Source organism: Falco biarmicus, chromosome 9 (genome assembly GCF_023638135.1).
Source record: "Falco biarmicus isolate bFalBia1 chromosome 9, bFalBia1.pri, whole genome shotgun sequence".
Classification (NCBI taxonomy): domain Eukaryota; kingdom Metazoa; phylum Chordata; class Aves; order Falconiformes; family Falconidae; genus Falco; species Falco biarmicus.
Genome location: NC_079296.1, coordinates 6836064 through 6853458, shown reverse-complemented (window position 1 = coordinate 6853458; position 17395 = coordinate 6836064). Strand labels below are relative to the sequence as shown.

The window sequence follows — 17395 nt, the reverse complement described above, 5'->3', positions numbered from 1 at the left end:
CTCAAAGCAGGATCTGCTCCAAAGACAAACAGGAAGCTAATCCCACTGCATGAGCCCTACAGAGAGCCAAAGCCTCCCTCCCGTCAGCCCCTAGCTCCTTGCTGCCAGCCCCTCTGGCTCACAGAGGCAGCTGTACACCAGGTAAGGATGCATGACTTTCCAGACGTAAGGAAAGTCAGGATGGTTACTCAACAATGACCCCCAAACCCCCCCTAATAATTCCTGTTATTCCTCCCCTGCACCTGGCCACTCATACAGAGAAGACCACAAACAAAGTGGGGAAGTCTCCTAATATTTTTATTGTTCCTTAGATAACTGTGGATAGTACAAAGTTTTCCTCTTAAAAAAAAAATTAATTACCTTCACACTTCCATAAACAGGGCTTCCCAGGGGAATCTGACGCCACAGAATTTCCACAGAAGCCATTTCCATCCACCATAATGCTATGTAGATAGTATAACAGTAAGAGAATATTCTTGTAATTATCAACATGAAATTGGTTACCTGTGTATAAGGGTGAACACTGATCTTTTTTTTTTCTTTTTAGAAACAAAGCCATCATTTATTAATCCAAACTACATCATTGCATTTACAACATTCATTGCATAAACTGGACATACAAAGTTTTGCCACCTCTGGTAAATAACAGACATACATTATACAATATATTTGCTGAATACATAAGTTCAAACAATATGGGTACAACAACTTGTTCATAATACATACTTAAACCATCGTGTTTAATAGTTACTAAGACACAGATCCATGAGCTACTTCGGGTCTCAGCACAGTTAATCTAAGTGACAAGAACACAGTTGAGAGACAGTAGCTGCAATGGAAGGCGAGGAAAACTAACCTGTGATAGGTCTTGTTCAGACAGCGAGAGCTCCTCACGGGTCAGCTTTTTCTGCTTAGAAATACAAATCACACATCCATCACAGCTGACCGTGATGTCGGAAAAATGTCCATGCAACCCACACACAGAAGAGAGCGAGTCTCCCAAGGATAAACTTTCAACAGTCATTGCCTTACTTCTTTAGTATGTACTATAGGTTTGCTATCGGAACAGAAACAAAACAAAACCCCAAACTTAAGTGGTTCTTGAAGTGCAGTTCCAGCTGCAAGCACATGGTTATTCGTGAGTCTATAACACAGGGCCAGACTTCTAGAAATGTAGAGGTAATGCTGATCTGTCAGGTTTATGCTGAATAGTCCTCCATGATGTTGGTCTTAATTTTGGCAGCTGTTAATATATTTACTTATTTAAAGTGTGTTTCCTTGATATTAGTTTGTTGGCTGTTTTTTTTAAATTTGTTTCTCCCTTTTTTCCTTTTTTTTTTTTCCCCCCCTAAATCAGTTTCTAAACAAGGATGGACTACAACTCATCAGACCTGATGACATGGAAGAGGGTGACATTGTAAAGTATTTGGTGCCCGTTGTTCCAGGCATAGAGGGCCCGATCCTTGGGGTTGTAGTCCAACATGGAAATGTGCGAGTACTTGTTTTGGAAGGGGATGTCGATGTACTCGTAGGTGGAGGCGTTGGTCTGGTAGGCGTAGTGCACCTTGGTACCTCCCGAGTAGCCGTTGGTGACATAGAGCGTGCCGCAGATGATGAAGGCTTCCCCGGCACTGCGTTTCGGGTAGCTGGTGTTCCAGGTCTGGAGGCTCTGCAAGGTGTTGGGGTCCAACTTGCTGATGACGATGTTGCCCGCGTTCTGGTTGGTGGCATAGACAGCCCACAGCCCGTTCTCGTCCACCATGAGGTCAATGTCCGAGTGGCCACCCCAGGCGTAGTGGTACATGTTGTTGTAGCCGGCATAATCCAGGCTGCGAGTCTTGAGAATGGTCTCTGTTTTCAAGTCAAACCTGATAATTATGTGGCTTTGGTATTTATTGAAATAGATAGAGCCATTGTAGACCACTTGACCGGTGCCCGACCATGGGTGAGGGAGACGGTGGGAGGTAAAATTGTCGGTATTCATGAAATCTGCCATGGATTTATATTCACGGACAAAGCGATTGTTGTGGTAGCTGTCCATGTACCAGACCTGGGTGAGCAACAGAAACACGAGGGGTTAGAAAACAGCAGAGACCTGGCTGTGAGCCCTTTGCACATCACCCTAGAAATAGGTGTTTTTTAATTCCCAACCTAGAGCTGGGAATAAAATCCAGAGCAAGGAATCTGACCCGCTGGGAAATGATGTGTCCAACACATGCCACCCACACCCACAAATAAACTCAATTTTTGGAACCCGAAGTCAGCCAAGGAATCAGCTGAACAGCAAAGCTTTCCCCGGAGGTAACATGGTATCTCCCCAGAAACACGGGATCTGAAGTGGTTCCCTGGGAGTGCAGCATGACTGGCATTACCCTTCCAGAGGGCAATTAACATCTTTTCTCTGGCATATTAAGTTGATGCCGCTTTTGCTTCCCGTAAGCCCCATCATGGTAGCACTCAGTAAATTATACCAGCTGTTGTGCAAAACTCCATTAATTTGGCACGCGGAAGCGACCCATGCAATCGCTCATTGTCAAGGAAATCCAGGCAAAGCCCGTATTGGTTTAAAAATCACACACTTCTGCATCAAAAGCTTAAACCAAGGCCACTAAAATCTAAGAGACAAAGACATCAAAATCTTGCTGTTGGTAGATGGAGGAGAGATTTTAGACCATCATTTAAGTGCCAGTTCCCCAGGGGCAATGTCTAGACTCCTTTAAAAAACCAAGCTTTTGTCATATGAAACCAATTTGGAGGCAAATGACCAAGCTGTGCAGTTAATATCAAGATGGAATATCCAGCCAGTGAGTGACATTCTGTATGCAGTTGCTGCCTAAAAATAGGATAGCTGCTTTCTGTAAAAACTGTTTAGGAAGGAGGAGAGGTAAATTAAATAGCAAGAGGAAAGCCCTTAAGGATGCGGATTTGGGTAATGCTGTAGCACAAACCTCTTTTGCAACCCCCTTGCAAAATCTGCTAGGGTTTTCTCCGCAATGTGGCTGTCTCTGGGGTCCCTTAGAGGAGCAGCCAAACATTTACACACTGTGTGTGAACGTAAACTGCTTTTGGCTGCTGTGTTTGAAAGGCCAAGTGGGGTCTGCAAAAACTTTGTAGGGAACTTCAGCCCTCCACCGTTACCTCCCTGGAAACACTGCAGAGGTGGGGAATGAACATATGGCAGCTGGCTCTGATCTTCACACCTCCGCTGTGGGCTTGAGGAGGGCTGCAAAAGCACCAGAGAAAACCCATGCAAGTCCCTGAGCCCACAGCAGAGAGATGCCTGCAGCCTGGGAGAGCTTCTGCTGTCAGATGTGGTGCTGGAGAACATTCCTCACTTAATGAAATGCCTGCGTTCAACTAAACCAGCTTGGGAAATTAAAAAAAACCCCACAAAACAGAAAACTGATTGTCTCCCTGCTGTTCTCGTTTCATTATTTGGTATTAAAAAAAAATCACACACGCAAATGCATTGTGCTCTGTTTTTAGAGAGGCAAAAAGAAGCCCAGAAGAGCAGAACCCCACGTCATCACGCTGGGGCTGCAAGGTGGCAGGACCCAGCAGCATTTCATGCTTTGGAGAAGCAGGGATTGATGGAGAGCAATATCCCACCGCACCGGCTGGCTTTGAGCAACCTTCTCCTGCCAATACACATCAATCCCGGCACTCAGCATCCACCTGCTGCCTCGCTGCTGGGCTGCTCCTCTGGGACTCGCAATTTTCCCCAGTTGCGTTCAATGATTTCATGACACAAACAAATGACCATACGAGCCACCAAATACCTCCTGGGGCTTGGTGACATAAGATGGATATGATAAACTGCCTATCTCTTCCCAGCCCCGGTTTCCCACTCAGCCAGGCAGCCAATGACGTTCACCTAATTGTGTGTTTCTAATAAAATTCCCAGCAGATTTGTACATTATATACACACACACGCTCCTGAAGCTTGAGCTACAGTTCAGAGAAAACAGCTTGTCTACTCTCACAACAAAAACACGCTGCAAGAAAAGGCACGGGTAAAAAAATATTAAAAAATAGCGGTTTGAGACAAAACTCTCTGAAGACATGGAAAGATTTTTAGCATTTGATCAACCAGCTTCAGCTGCCACAAGCCTGGCTCTCCCTTCACAGATGTATAAATCATGCTAGTGCCGAGGGATGCAGCAAACACAACCCTGAAGGGGACAAGTCTGTCCCCTCTCTTGAGCAAAACAAGATGCGGTGTGGGTAGAGCCTTCCCATCCCACTTCTAATCAGGATCTTATTGGGGCTAAAGCTGAAGTTCTGTTTGATAACTGTAAAATATGGAGGTGTTGTATTAGGGAACCAGTGCCAACCAGTTGGCTGCTGGAGGGAAAGAGCCCGACATCTCAAGTCACTGCTGCTTCATGGCTGCACATCCACAGGCAAATGGAACCGCCCCAGGGGTGGCTTGTCCAGAGCATCCCTCATCCTCTCTTAGCTACAGAAAGTCGATCACAGGGCAGAGCTCTCAAAATAGCTGCCCTGATACAGCCCTTGCCGGTGCCTTCATCCTTTGATGAAGGATGCTGCACGCAGGAGGGAATTACCATGCAGCCAAGCTCTGTGGTTTTTGTTTTGTTTTGCTGCCTGCAAATCCTCAGCAAACACTCGAGATATTTTCCATTCCATCAGTCATGTGAAGCCTGGATTGATTTTCAGCCAGTTATTGGCCTCCTACCTCCCTGGGATCAAAATTGAATGGTCTGAATGGAAAAAAAAAAGACCAAAACAAAGCAAAACAAATCTCCCTCTGGCTGCAGTCAGTTAATTCCTCACAACAATGAAGGTGGAGGATGGAGGACAAATGCAGCCAGACGACATTATCAGAGGCGCTGGCAGCAGATGAACAGCAGCAACCAGAACTACAGGTCCCTCTGCTCGGCCCTAGCTCCCTCCCGGCTGCCAAACCCAGATAAGAAACCCAATATTTGACTTTTCCCTCCCATGGCAGGCACAGACCTCGTGGTGACACTTCTGAGACCATGCACTCTCATCAATGCAGTGAGTTTCACCTGCCCTGGGAAAAGACCACTGCATGGGGCTGCTCAGCCACCTCCTCATCCTCCCTCCCTGTGGGATCCTCAGCCCCCTCCCGCTGCAGAGGCCAGCAGAGCCCTGTGGGATAAATTAGGACCTTGCACAGGTTTCACAGGGGGCAACCTGGGCTTCACTGCTTGGATGTGATGAGTTTTCAATGACCTCAGCCGCATCAGTAGAGGTGGGAACACAGAGGTGAAGCTGTCACAGTCTTACCTTGTTCTCTCCCTCGGGAGCAAGAGGGTCCGTCATCCATGATCCGAACCTGGACCCCGAAGTTTTAATTGTGATTGGGTCACTTATTCCCGTCAGCTTGCCACAAGCTGAAAAAGAGTGCAAGGCTGGTGAGCACTGTGTCAGATCACCACCACAGCTCGTCTGGCTGTGGGTCTTTGCCAGCCAGCCCCAGTGAGGGGCACCAGACCCAGCCACTCCCCCCCCCCCCCCCCCCCCCGACAGGCAGCTCTGTATTTAATTAGAGGTAATTAGGCCGAGAACAACTGTTGGATGCTTTTGTTTGTTTCATGCCTCTTGATGACAATTGTTATCACACTGTCCCATGAAAACAAGCTTTCCTGAACCAGCCATGCTGCTAATGTTGCAGAATAGAAAATAGAGAAGAGTTAGCCTGGGTTGAGCAGCCAGGTGGAGAAATTAGTTGAATAACTCTGCTCATTTCTGCTATAATCAAGTGGGTGCAGCCAAGATAAAAAGACAGACGTGTCTATTACAGCCCTGCTGGAAACATGCGTTTGTTACAAGTTATGCAAAGGAGAAAAAAAAAAAAGGAAATTATAGGCAATATAAATATCTTCCCTGCAAAGACCATTTACCGGCTTCTACTAGCCATTCTTTCTGTTCCTATCATGTCTGCACACTTAGGAGCCACTAAGGAATTCACCAGCCTCCTCCCGTCTCCTCTGCCAGCCTGGGCTTTGCCAGCTCTGGGAGAGGAACCCAGACAAAGCAGGATGGAAGGCAGGAGGTGGGGTCCCTCGGGAGCTGCCCAGGAATCCTGCCCTGACTCAGCATCACCATAACAGGGACATGCACCAGCACAGCGCTATGAACCAGGGTTTGAAGCATTCTCAGGTGCTCCACACCGCTGATATTGTGCCATGGAATTCAGTGGGCACGTCAGCACATTTGTAAGCCCAGCTAAGTGTGTGGCTGTGCTTTTAAGCCCTAAGTACCAGCTGAAGCAGCAGCACCTCTCCTCCAGCTTGCCATGCTGGCTGCCTGTGGCAGGTTGTTTCTCTTCTGTGGCTCTGTCCCCTGACACTGAACCCCGTACCCCTCCAGGGATGCCCATGAATAGATGCCTGCCACACTACAGCCTCAGCATCAAAGGTGCAGCCATATGCTGAGCTCCTGTTTCCAATGATATCCCCAAGTTTCAGCAAAGCTGCCATTCTGGTCTCCTGCAACATCAGCATTTTAGCATAAGTGCACCAAGGAACACCAGGTGAAGAGAGGAAGATGCTGTCGCAGGGACTGGGGACTGGTCTCTTGCTACAGGAGCACTTATTTAAAACCTGGCTGCATTCAGGGCAGAGCTGGTCCTGCAGCAGCATCTCCTGAGCCAGACAAGCTAAGGTCAGCAGCACCAGGGGGACAGCCACACGCCAAAGTTCAGAAGGCGTTTCCCTGACATCTTTTTGCTGTGGAAGCCTCGGGGCAGGCTGGGGAAGGGGGAGGTGGTGGTGCTGGGATGCAGCGGCTGCTCTGGGTGCTGCGGTCACAGGCTGAGCTGCAGCTGCACTGCAGTACAGGTGGCCCTGTGGCTCAGCACGGGGCACCCAGTGCTGGGGCTGCAGGTGTGAAGTTGTGGAGGTACTGCTGAAACATGGGTAGAGCTCTGCCAGCTCAGGACAAGGTCCTTGTGCTCAAAATTACCAAGCAGAATCATAGAATCACAGAATGGGTTGGGTTAGAAAGGAACCATTAAAGGCCATCTAGTCCGACCTCCCTGCAACGAGCTGGGTCATCTACAACTCGACCAGGTTGCTCAAAGCCCCATCCAACCTGACCTTGAATGTTTCCAGTATGTACACTCTTGGCTGCCTCTCTCCTTAGCCTGTTCTCATCTGCCCCTTTATACTCCTGATCACAGTCACATCCACCTGCCTCAGCTCTGAGCTACAGGCGAAGGGGTCACCTTAGCCCAGGGCATAAAACAGATGAAGATATTTTTGATACACACCAACATAACATGGCCAAAGGGACCATCAGTCTTCCCACAGCCTTCAGACACCAGGCAGATAAAGAGAGATTCCACCAAACAGCAGCGAGCTTTCCTGGACTCACTGAGACATGATATATGGGAATTTTCCCTCCTGTCTAATGCATTCAAAACCTCTCAGCTCAGGAGGAGAGCAAAGTATTGACAAAGGGATGCAATGGGTTAAAATAATAAATGCTTACTGTCTTGCAAATTCCCCTTGCAGAGGACCAGCCTTCCTCTAATCACAGATCTGCTCAACGCTGCTTTCCATTATCACAGCCCTACACTGCTGTCACTTTATCTCTTTCCTTCCATTTCCCTGGAGAGAAAGGTTGTATAAAAGCTCATTGATTTTTTTTTAAAAAAAAGGTACAAAAAAAGAAGAAAAAAAAGAAAAAAAGAAAGAAAAAGCAGCCGCAGCTGATAAGAGTAAACTAGCAGTGTTTGCAGGTAGCGAGGCTACATCTCATACACATTTAGCTGGAGGCACATTTGCAACAGTTCTTCAGCAATGCAAGAGGGTTGCTCTTACACAGGGTGAAGAGTTTTCTTTCTTGGTGTAAATCTATCATAGGCACTCAGATACTAGGGGAAAAGTTTAAAATTAATCCTTCCAGGCCCCTAGTTAGCCAGGTCCCTGCAGCTCTCATGGGCTTACCACCCAGGGATGGGCAACTCCAGCCTTTGTGATCCCCACTCACCCACCTGTGCCTGACGAGATCCACACCACGCTCTGAACACCATCAGCCTTTGCCCCCACCCCCTTCTATGGGTCTAACAAGCATGAAAAGCAGGAAAATTACTTTACTGGGGACAGAGGAGATGCTGTCTTCTACTGCTTCCCTTGGACATGTCGCAGCTTGAATCGGAGCAGTAGCTCACAAGACAGGATTCTTGCATCTTCCCATGCTCTGGCACGAAGCAGCAGCCTGCACAGCCCTGAAGCACCCAGCAGCAGCACCTGCCAGTCTCAGCAGTGCTCTCCTCTGGGGGTGAGGGGCTGATGACAGGGTGCTGGGTTGGGAGCAGAGCTGGGGTGAGATGCCCAGCATCCAAGTCCTTCCTCTATCACACTCCCACAGGAGAGTTTTTAAGCCCTGGCTGGGATTGCCCTGAAGTTGCTGCTTGACTGCCCGGCATGGCCCTGCCCTGGGCAGCCCAGCACCCATGGGTGCTGAGTCTTTTGTAGCAAACCTGCTGTCCTGTTGGGATGGCAAAAGCATGGGATGCTACAGGTGTTTCCAGTCACTCAGGGATGAATGTGCGACAGGAATGCATGACCTGGTGCTCATCCATGAGTTCAGGACACAGGGGAAGCCTGTGAGCAGCAGCTTTCGGGCATGCAGAACGGATCTGTTTTCACTCCAGATTCCCCAGCACTATTCCAGTCCCAGGACCTGTGGTCCATGGGGTCCTGCATGTCCCCGTTCCTGCAAAACAGCACAAACTAACCTGTTCCCGAGTGACCCTCCAGACTGATCCAGCCGACTGCCTCTGACCTGCCCTCCTGCAGCTCAGCAACGACCACCACCTCCACGCACACAGCCCCTTCCTCTAGCTGCACCAGGAATTTTCCAGCAGTAGAAAATCCGCCTTCCTCCAGCCTGTTAAAATGAACACTACCATCCTCCCAGGATACTTAACACCTCTGCTCCATACTTCTCTGAAGATCCAGCCCACAAGCAATGTTTAGCAGCTCAGCAGCAATTTATCTGCCAATGCAGCCACCGTGCCGACACCAGCACTGTCTCCTTCTGGGCTCCACAGTTCTGCTTGGGCTGCTGCTCCTACAGCTGAGCACCTTCCCTGCTGGGGCTTCCCATGCAGCCGAGGTCTGACTCCCCCTCCACCCCGGCTTCAGCCCTCTGCAGCAGGGATGGGGCTGCAGCAGTTGGGTCGTGCCCTGCCCTCGCCTCTGTTGCCGGGCTGGGAGCTCCCCCATCCCCAAAAAATGTCTGGGACAGGCTGGCAGGGCTCTGTTCTCATCCCTGCACCAGGATTGTGGGCTGGGATTTTTTGCAAGAGTCAGGGAAAGTTTGTGCTATCAGGCAAATGTGAGCCTGCAGAGCACGGCTGAGCTAAATTCCCCCTTGAATCAAGCAGTCACAACCTCTCCAGTCCTGCAAGGCTCCTCTTAGGAACATTAATGGAAACGTTAAAATCCCTGTATAAATAGTGATCTTTAAGAGTGTAAACAGAATAACAGATTGAACGTGCCAGTATTGATTTTTTTTTTCCCTTCACACACCTGCCAGGGTCAGGAAGTGTTTTCACTATTGATCCATCAATAATACTTAGGAAACCCAAAATGCAAACTAGGACCTTGTCTAAGGAAAATGCTGCTGCACCGTAGAGCATCAGTGCTTCCCAGAGGATGGGGACAGGTGAGCCAGATGGGAACACGGCACATCCCCTCCCCTGCCCCGTGCTTATTGCAGCAGCTCCCTGAACCTGTTCTGGGCACTCCAAGCTGTACCCTGAGCTCTAGGAGGTGAACGTGCACCAGGTGAGCAGCACTCCTGGCCCATGCAGGAGCAAATCTAAGTTAAACCATGCTACTTGAAATGTCAGTGAATCCTTCTGAGCAGGTAATTTGCAGGAAACAGCAATCCTCAACAAACAGGGCCACAGCGTGTGGCAGCAAAGTGTCTGTAAGGTTGTTATCTGAATTTAACTCAATTAACTACCATTTTTACTAGTTTACACTCTGCAGCGATAAACAACATTGGAAATTCAATCTGTGCTGTTTATTGTTAAGTTACCAAATAAATTATGCTCCTGGGTAAGCAACAAACCCTCACGGGTGACCGCTTGCGAGACTCAGCATCGCTCTCCGCAAGCACCCAGGGGTGCTGCAACGCCCCAAGGCAGAAAAGCTGCCTGGACCCCATGGTTACAGATTGAGCAAGTGAAAGAAAGGGCACAACCAAAAAGCCCAAATAAAGCATCAAAAAGACTATAAACGCACCCCTCCCCCGCCCCCCAGTTACTAGAAAAAGTTGCCTGCAAGACTTCTCCATCCTCGTTGCCTCAGCCAGCCTTAGCTGGGCTGCTGCCCTGCGGGGATGTCCCAGCTGGAGGACCTAAGTGTGAGGAGATGTAATGAGCCAGGACACAGCCCAGAGCAGAAGGGGCTAGCGGTCCAAGAGTAAACTCTATTTTTTTGGGAGGCCTGAATGGATTGGGAGCTACTTAAAGCCTGCCTGGGGTCTGTGGGAGGATCATCACAGCTTCCCTGGCTCTGGCAGGGTCAGCCCGGGCTGGGCAGCTCCACTGAGGCTGACTGGAGAGGGGCTGTGGGGTCCAGGATGGTTTTGTTTAAAGAACTGTCCCTGGGAAAGTACTTCTACAGCCCAGACTCAAATCCTTGGTCCTGCTGCTGTTCCCTCTCCTGATCACCCACAGCTCCTCTTCATCTTCAGGAGATGGGCTGAAGGCTATGGATGCAAGTGGATCCCTCCTCGGGCACCATCCCCTCTCATCACACCCAGCTCTGCCTTCGGCAGGAGGAATGAGAAGAGCTGTTTCCAGGGCAGAGCTGCCCTGTGCTGGTGGTGTGGGGCTGCCCGGGGGTTTGCTCCGTGACCTTGGTCACCCAGACACTCCTGGGCCTGCCCTCCATCCTTCATCTCACCTACTGCGGGGCTGTCGTTCCCGAGATGTTTGTGTGGTCTCCACCTGATAAAGCTTCGGGTGTTAGGTACTGCTAACACAGAAAGCGCCAAGTCATTGCCACAAGGGGTAATGGTTTTAAACTAAAAGAGGGCAGATTTGGATTAGATAGTAGGAAGAAATTCTTTTTTCTGCCCAGAGCAGCTGGGAAGCGTTCAAAGCCAGGCTGGACGGGGCTGGGAGCAACCTGGTCTAGTGGCAGGTGACCCTGCCCATGGCAGGGGGGTGGAACTGGGTGATCTTTAAGGTCTCTTCTGACCCAAACCTTTCTAGGATTTCTGTCCCCATTAAGCTTTCAAGGTGAAATTCAAGTGGGCGAGGACATGGTCAGGACTTCCCTGCCACGGGGCCATCCTCGCCATCACGGGTTGAGGAAAAGGACCACAGATGTGGTGCAGAAAGCGACAGAATGGCTCGCCTCTGCCTGTTCTGCCCCCAAACCAGACCTGGGCATATCAGCTCTCCTTAACAAATGAGAACTCAGGCTCTGCCCTCTCACTTAGCCAGGGGGCTATAGCTGCCTGCCGGGCAGCTCCCAGGGGCTATCTCGGCGCATGGCAGGCTGCTTGCTCACAGTTCAAATACCTCCGAGCATCCAGGCTCACGCAGAAATTCGCTTTCCTCTCCGAGATTTCAGGTAAAAGCTAGCTTCCAAGGGATGTACAAGGTATCAGAGGACAGGATGGAAATGCAGGGGGAAATACAGGGGAGATGGCTGCTGACAGAAGTGTGAAGGCATCCAGAAACAAGCAAAAGCAATCCCACCAGCAGAGACAAGAGAGAAACAAAGCGTTACCTTGCAAGGATATAAAGAGTTTGGAAGAGATCTGATCTTCCATGAAGTTACCTGAGAGTGTAATTTCATATGTGCTACCAAAATAGACTGCAGAGCAGTTAATGTGTTTAGATTATCTAAATTGCTTAACAAGAAAGTCAATAATGTAAGTAGAAATTAAATCAAGTCAGACCTAGGCCAACAAACGGTGGGGAGATTTCTTGCAGCTGCAGAAGGCAGCGCCCTTCTCCCCCCACCTTCTCCACCCCCTGTCTGGGGTCAGACACTGGGTTTAGCTATAGCTCTGTCTCCCCACAACAGACCCACAGGCTTCCGTCAATTAATGCTCTCTCAATGAGATTGCAGCTGAATCTCTCACGTTTTAGCATTGCTGGTTACTTGGCCTGATGGAAGGGGCTCCCTGCTCCCTCAGGGAACGGGAGAGATGGGGGCGGGGGATTTATATCCTGCGCAGTGGCACAGTCCGGACCAAGCGGCAAACCCACACCAGCAACACCATGCTCTTCTCAACAGGGATTTGCAAGATGCAAAAGGGAAAAGGGAAACCGAGTCACAGCCTGCACACACACACATACACACACGCACTACTTAAAGCGGTGCGCAGAGACCTTTGCTGATGTGCCAGGTCCAGGTAGCAAAAAAGATCGGACATGGATGCATAAGCAAAATGAGTGCATGTGTCTGCTTTGCATAAGCGTTATTTGCAATAGGCCACGCATTTACCGCATTTCACCGTCCACTTATGCAAATGCTGCAAGATGTCACATGCCTAGTCAAGGGCCCGATCCTGAAGCACTTACACCATGAGCAACATCGCTCGTGCAAGTAATCCTCAGCAGGACTACTCCCAAGATTAATGTTACTTATAGCATAAATATTTACAGGATCAAACCTGGCTGTGCGAGCTCATCCCTTACAGCCAGGCCAGGCACAAGGAGATGTCCAGTCTAGCATCTCCGCCTCCAGACGGGATGCGTGCTTTAACATCGATGGTGTTTAGCCAGTGCCACCATGTCGTTCTGAGCCTACCTAATTTTTGCATGCATGCACGAAGCCTTTCTTCAAGATTTGACACTCTGTTCTGAAGCTCTTCGTAGTCATAGGCGCCAATCTCTTCCTGGAGTTCGTTTAGAACTGACGTCAGATTCTGGACCTCCTCTTTAAACTGCAATACCAATTTTGCATCGGCTTTGTACTCTTCCAACACTGGTATCAAAGGCCTAAGTTCCTCCATTTTCGCTTTTATTGCCTGCAAGGTTAAAATAAGCTTGGTTCAGTGCTATGCGTGCAAAAATCTGCAACACTCTGCCTTGACCTGGTTGCTTCCTACGTGAGTGCAATGTTCATATCCCACAACTATTATCATTAAAATTATTTTAATTATTATTTTGGTCCAAATGATGTATTGGAAAGAACATATTAAACAGGCTGCAGAACACCAAAATATTTGGGAAAGGCCTTTATTTGTCATTTTTAGAATGCAACATCTTAGGGTTACATGCTTCAGATCACATACACAAAGAGGTTGTTTTTTTTTTCTTTCCAAAAAATAAAATGAAATAATATATATATGCATTGACAAGGGTTTCAAACTATTCATGAAATGCATCTACAATTGCATGCAAAGGAAGATCTTGGTTGTGTGGTTCAAGGTTCCTTAGTGAGATATGGTGCTAATTTGGAAAATAATCAAAAAAATAAATGCATGGTGCAAAATGCTCTGTGGCCCTCTTTTCATGGTTACATGGGAGTGAACTGCTTCTTCAGTCACTGCAGCATTGAAAAAACTTGCTTTTAAGTTAGCCCTGTAAGCAAGAAAATGAAATACTGTTGAGGATCTAGCTCACTAACCTGCCTTATATAGATAGCCATTCATAGACAAATACTCTTACGGAACTAAAGAGAAAAAAAAACCAAAAACACAAGAGCTCCAAACCACTCACATTTTAATGCTGGCATTAGCAGAAACAAAATGCTGTGCCTGTTATTTAAAATGGTGCTTTGGCAGCAAATTAGACAAAAAATTCCTTACTGTTTTTAGGCATGCTATAAAGAACATAAAAATCAAAGTCATTATCAAATTTATTTCGCAGAAACGAAGACTTTTTTTTTTAAAAAATGTTAAATGAAGGCCTCGTTTAAAGGCACGGTATGCAGCATTTTGTTGAAGATGCTTTGCTCCAGCAGCTAATGAGTAGACATAAATATGCATGCACCTGCCCGTTAATGAAGCATGTTAGTATACACAGTATACCTGGTGCTGCTTAAGCTGCTGCACAGTGGCCAAGTTCACAGCGCTCAGGGCTGTGACATCTGGCAGTCTGCTGAAGCAGCTCGTGGGTGAACGGGATCAGAAATTGGTCCTCAGCCTAATTTCTTCCCTTCCCAACCCCTCCTATTTAAGTCACGAGGCTCTCCCTCCTGCCGTTTGCATGTGGGGAATATATTTATTTTCTTCCCTACCTGCACTTCCCAGTGCAAGCTCCCTGGCAGGCAATGGGGAGGACTGAACTCATCCGAATGGAGGGGACTGAACTCATCAGAATGGAGGGGACAAAAAAATAAAAAACCAAGCCACAAAACCAAAACCAAAACTCATGCTTAAATCAGAAAGATGCTCCTCACATCCAGACTGCAGAGCTAAATTTAGGGTGCTGTGGTAACTGGAGATGGGGAGTGGAGGAGGAGGAGTTGGTGAAAAGTTTTAAAAACCATCTTCCAAGCTTTTTATGATGTAATCTTGGTATTTCAGTATTTAACATATGATTTTAAAAATTCAGCTTTAAAACACCAGCCAGCTGGGTAGCTACCTGAAAATGAGGATGGGAATCTGCTGGGTGGCTGATCAGAAACCCCCAAATTTCACTAGAAGTCTTCTCAGTTTGTTTTTAATTTCTATTAATCTAAAGCACTACTAAAATTTAAGATTCCAAATATTGCTGACAGCCTCTTTTTGGGCAATTTCATTTCTTCTAAATCAAGTTCTCGAAAGTTCAACCATTGCTCGCAATGACAGCTTCATTTAAAAGGCTAATATCTTTACTTCTCGTTTGTACGACACCAGGACACAACACGTATAATCCATCAGAATGTGCTGGCTCTGCTGCCAACATCATTACTTCCAAATTGGACATTCGTGCATCCTTCCAATGTGCCGTTTGCCAGCCCAAGGGCAGCTGCAATTGTTGCACTTTTGGGGTGTTTTTTTGGGGGGGAGGGTTGATTTGTTTGATCGATTGCCCCATCGCTACAACCACCCCAAGGAGGGAAGCAATTTGCTGACACGCGTTGTGGTTTGCCATGTGCTGCAGAAATGGAAATGGAGCCCCAGCTCCTGGCTTTTCCCAAGAAAAGGGACCCAGGCATGGCACGGGGAAGGGCTGCCTGGCCATGGAGGGGAACCCACTGTGCCCTGACCTCAGCCGCCCCAGGGTCTCCCTGCAGACCCCGCTCTCATAGAGCAATCCTCCGCTGCCTTATTTATGGCACCCAGGTGGTTTGTTGGTATGGGAATGCGGAGTTTTATGCTTTTAACCCATTAAAAAAATGTATTGCGGCTGAGGATGCGATGCCGCAGCCTGGATCTGGCCGTGCTTTGGACAGGAGGGAGCTGCATGGGTGGGCGGCCACCAGCGCCACGTGTGACCAGACCAATGGCTGATGGGGACCAGGACCACAGTCCCGCACGCACCCCACTAAATCCCTGGCCACAGCTTTGTTAGCGGTTTGGAAAACAAACATACCTTAAACTGCCTTGCCAGGTGCTGCTTGTGGCTTTCTTCCACTTGCTTAAATTTTGATTCCAGTCCCCTCATCTGGTTTTCCATCTTCTCAACGTACTGTAGGTCTCTTTGAGTCCGCCTGTCCAACACCTCTATCGACTGGGACATGTTTTGCACCTGTCAGAGGAGAAGGGATTCATTAAGAAGGTGCTTCCTCAGCAGCGCGGCAGCTCCACTTGCATCCCAACCCCAAACACTGACCTTTCCCTACACAGTCACCAAAGCTAAAGGGTAATCAGCCTATGCATTATTTACTAGTTAATCAGCAGCATCTCAATAGTATTATGACCCCACGCTCTAAACCAGAGCAAATTGGTTCCACAAGCATTTATTCTGCTGCGCTGTGGAGAGTAATTTACCAATCACACATGCAAACAAGGGTTGTATTCAAGGCTAAAATGCATCACTCGCGACAGCCACTTTGAGAGGCTGGAGCAGCACCCATCATCACGTGAGGAGAGGCTCTTTCTCCTACCACGAGAAATGCTTCTGCCGAGGTGCACATTACCATTTCTCCGTGTACGTAAGCGATGCTGATTGCTTAAGTGCAAACTTTACTCCCAGCTAGTAAAACTTCATTATCCAAACAGCCCTGCTGTTTATACAGCATCTGCCACAACAAATGCAGCTGCAGGTGAGGGCACCCTGAAGCTGGGAAGTACCGCGGGAGCTCCCGCTCCGGTTGGCCCCACTGGTGCCTGCCCACTCGGGTGGTTGTGCTGCGTCGGCATCTTTTCTAGCCGACCGATGCCGCATCCCCGCAGCTCCCCGCGCAGCGCCCATCTGGCCCTGCCGAAGGAATGATGCAAGAAGGTTGGCCAGGCTCATCGTGAGAAAAAGAGCTGAAGGTGTAAGGAGGGGAGGGAAATGATAGCTAGGCTGACCTGATTTTGAAGGCTGGCTGCCATCTGATTTATTAAGATATTCCCTTCGCTCAGTTTTTCAGGCTAGGTGAGGGTAAATGAGGTTCTGACTTAGGCAGGCACCTAAGCACCTATTTAGCATTAAGCAACGAGTGTAATTTAAGGTCTCTGCATCAGGGATGGTTGTGTCTGCACCACGGTTTGTACATTATGGGACTCAGCCCACGACTGGTGCTCCTGCCACTGCCGCGATACCAGGAATACGACTGTCGGCATCGGTAGCAATGACGCTTGTGCTTCAAATGAATCAGGCATCTGAGCACGCTGCTGCGTCAGGGCCCTCACATTAAAGGCATCCTGATTCAAGTCTCTTTATCTGTGGGCGTCTGAGCAAAACCCAAATGTGAGGCAGTACGGTCCCTGCGGAATCTGCTCCGAGACACCTCCCGGAGCCCCGGCTGCCACATCCACTCCCGCCTCTGTCCTCACCAAAGCCGAGTGCAGACAGGCTGGGATGGGGAAAGAACGGTGCAAGTGCAAGATTTCCTCCAGCAAATCACACTGGGCTGCTGCGACTTACCTCAAGTGACAGAGCAAGGGGACGGCAGGACATTCGCACGCAGCCAGGTCTTGGAGACTACTTGCTGAAACCAGCATAGGTCAAATGCCAACTTTGGCGTCTGCATCTCTGAAGCGATCAAAATGCCCATTGCTCATGCACGATGACAAGAAAACTAGTTCAGGGAATTATTAAAAATGTATGGACAACCTGTATTTCAAAGGCCAACAGTGAGGAAACATTTTGTACAACCAGTACAACTGCTCCAGGGGTCTAAGTCTTCCTCAGCAAACATCAAGCTATTCTCAGTCTCTGAGTCCCAACGCATCACCCAGAGATGAACCAGCACCCATCCTGACTGTCACAAGGACTTGCTGAGAGAGGCATGAGGAGCAGGGAAGAGCAGAACAAAACCCTCGTGGTTTGAAGAGCAAAACTGAG

At 48.6% G+C, this 17395-nt stretch overlaps 1 protein-coding gene across 2 annotated transcripts in view; it reads right to left on the bottom strand.

Moving 5' to 3' along the window:
- Window positions 1-280: 280 nt before the first annotated feature.
- OLFM1 (olfactomedin 1) overlaps window positions 281-17395 on the bottom strand; it is a 35189-nt gene continuing 18074 nt past the window's right edge. For both annotated transcript variants that reach the window (XM_056352483.1, XM_056352482.1), the window contains exons 3-6: window positions 15494-15649; window positions 12780-12999; window positions 5275-5381; window positions 281-2050 (exon numbers count right to left, since the gene is read on the bottom strand). In XM_056352483.1, coding sequence (XP_056208458.1) covers window positions 1376-2050; window positions 5275-5381; window positions 12780-12999; window positions 15494-15649 — 1158 coding nt within the window. In that variant the 3' untranslated portion in view covers window positions 281-1375. The remainder of the gene's footprint in view (window positions 2051-5274; window positions 5382-12779; window positions 13000-15493; window positions 15650-17395) is intronic.